Source organism: Crocuta crocuta, unplaced genomic scaffold (assembly GCF_008692635.1).
Source record: "Crocuta crocuta isolate KB4526 unplaced genomic scaffold, BGI_CrCroc_1.0 scaffold296, whole genome shotgun sequence".
Taxonomy (NCBI): Eukaryota; Metazoa; Chordata; class Mammalia; order Carnivora; family Hyaenidae; genus Crocuta; species Crocuta crocuta.
In genome coordinates this window covers 252168-254391 of record NW_027530504.1, presented here as the reverse complement: position 1 = coordinate 254391, position 2224 = coordinate 252168, and the positions used below count along the sequence as shown (strand labels likewise).

The window sequence follows — 2224 nt, the reverse complement described above, 5'->3', positions numbered from 1 at the left end:
CCCCGCCAGGGCCCCTCGCACCCTTCCGTGAAGCCGGGCCTCGGGGTCACTTCCAGGTGGACAGAGAATCCAGACTTGGTGGCTGCCGGAGCCTTTGTTCGGGGAGGGAGTGGCGTTTGTCTAGGACCAGGTTTGCCGGAGGAACCGCCCCCAGCGAGCCCGACCCGGGGCAGCGGGTGACCTCCAGGAAACGGGGGAGGAGGTGCCGCAGGTTGCTGAACGCGGTGCCCCTCCCGCCGGGGCCCCCCTCCCCACAGCGTTTAAGGAAAACTCGGAGACGCAGGTGGGAAAGGGAGGCTTGAACCGGGGGCCCCAGCGTTTGAAAGTCGGCTGCGCGCGGGGAACGAGCTGCCCCAGCCCCCTGTGCAGACAGCGCGTCCTGCCGACAAAACCCTAGGACCGTCAGCTCTCGCTGGAAAGTCCCCTCCAGGGTCACCTGGATTGTCAACTTCCACCTCTTGAAGGTGAGTCACCCACGCGGCAGACTCGCTCGGAGGGAAGGGCCCGGCCTCCGCCCCCCCGGGGCCTGGGCAGCAGGCGTGCAGACACACGCGGAGGCCTGTCCGCGTCACGTCACGCTTCCCTTCTGTCCCCGCTGCAAGAGTGAGGGCCACCTTCCGCACACACGGGACGCAAGGCCCCAGGCAGGGCTCCGAGGACAAACGTGAGCAGAGCGGCAAAGGTGAACACGAACCGCGTTCTCTATTTTTGTTAGTTCCCAGCACACGTGACGGTCGTGCCCCGTGTACACACCCAGTAAGCACGAGCCCCTCGGGCCAGGAGCGCGCCCTTGCGGCGTAGACGGGGAAGAACTGGTGCCACCCGTGAAAACCCGCAAGTCCTCCCCGTCGCGGAGAAGAGCCGGTCGGGCGATGGGCCTGGGGCCGCGTCCAGGGCCTCAGGACGTCCTGTCCAGGGGGTGAGCACAGATGTAGGCTCGCTTCTCCAGGACTTGCTGGGACACCTTCTTAATCTGTTCATCGAGATTTTCTGGAGAATCTGGGAGAAAAAAAGAATACATTTGTGGTAACAGGAATATTGCTGGAACCTTTTTATAGTTTTCTTTTTTGAGACCGGGAGGGACAGAGAGAGGGAGACACAATCCGAAGCAGCTCCAGGCTCTGAGCGGTCAGCACAGAGCCCGACGCGGGGCTCGAACCCACAAACCGTGAGATCATGACCTGAGCCGAAGTCAGAGGCTTAACAGATTGAGCCACCCAGGCGCCCCCTGGAACCTCTTTTTAAAGAACAGCCCACCCACTGCCAAGGAGCCCTGAAGGTGTGACCCTCCTCCAAACCCCCAGAGAAGGCCTTCATCCTGGGCCGAAGAACCCTGGGTCTCGTGCGAGGCCCCTTCCGCCAGGCAAGCCTGCTCGAGGAGCGAGTGTGGCCGGGAGCGGACACGATCCTGTGTCCCCTCCTCTGTCACTTGGCCACAGGCCTGGCTCTGCGGGGGACACAGGACACGGAGCCTTGAGGCCAAATGACCGTAAGGGTCAGAAGAAGAATAAGTAGATAGGGAAGAGGCGGAGCCTTCCAGGCAAACCGCAGTAGGAGCCAGAGCTGGGGCGGCTGCAGGGGTGAAGAGGCACGGCCGCTGCCCGCACTCCGGGGAGAGGCTGTGCGCAGCTGCCAGGGCCCAGCGCAGCTCACCCTCAGCCTCACCTGGAACGTCCCTCCCCCCCCCGGGGCCGTACGTACACTTGTCCAGCTGGGACAGGGTGAAGAGGTTCTGGTAATAAGCTTCTGCACAGAACATGCTGGCCAGCAGAACCTGCCGGAAGCAGGGGGAAGGGGAGGACACGGGGCACCCCATCAGCCACACTGAGCAGCTCGGCGGGGGGCCGAAGGCCGGGCTCAGGACCGAGCTGTCCCATACCGCCCTGAGCCTCCGCTCCTCTCTACTGTGGGGCAGCAGCGCATGGGGGTGCCCATCCGGCCCCCCCGGCAGGGTAAGGAAGGCGATGGGGTGCGGGCGCAGGTCTGGGACTCGTCACTCACCCACCCCTCTTCCCTCAGGGAGGAAGACAAAAGGCAGTGGCCCCGTGTCCTGAGCAGCGCAGACCTCCTCAGAGCCGCCCAGGAGGGCGGGCCGCGGCCGTAACTCCGCACACACGCCGGCCTCCCAGCCCCTCCCGGGGCCGAGGCCCTGCCTTGCCGGATCCCTGCTCCCGCGACTCCTCGACTGGAGGAGGAATCTCCACTGACCGAGCCCCCCCCCCCC

The 2224-nt window shown here is 65.0% G+C and overlaps 1 protein-coding gene across 1 annotated transcript in view; it reads right to left on the bottom strand.

Annotated features, from left to right (window-relative positions):
- Window positions 1-683: 683 nt before the first annotated feature.
- Window positions 684-2224, bottom strand: part of ACAD9 (acyl-CoA dehydrogenase family member 9) — a 39393-nt gene continuing 37852 nt past the window's right edge. The window contains exons 17-18 of the mRNA XM_077766847.1: window positions 1702-1774; window positions 684-999 (exon numbers count right to left, since the gene is read on the bottom strand). Of these exons, the coding sequence (XP_077622973.1) occupies window positions 899-999; window positions 1702-1774 (174 nt within the window). The 3' untranslated portion in view covers window positions 684-898. The remainder of the gene's footprint in view (window positions 1000-1701; window positions 1775-2224) is intronic.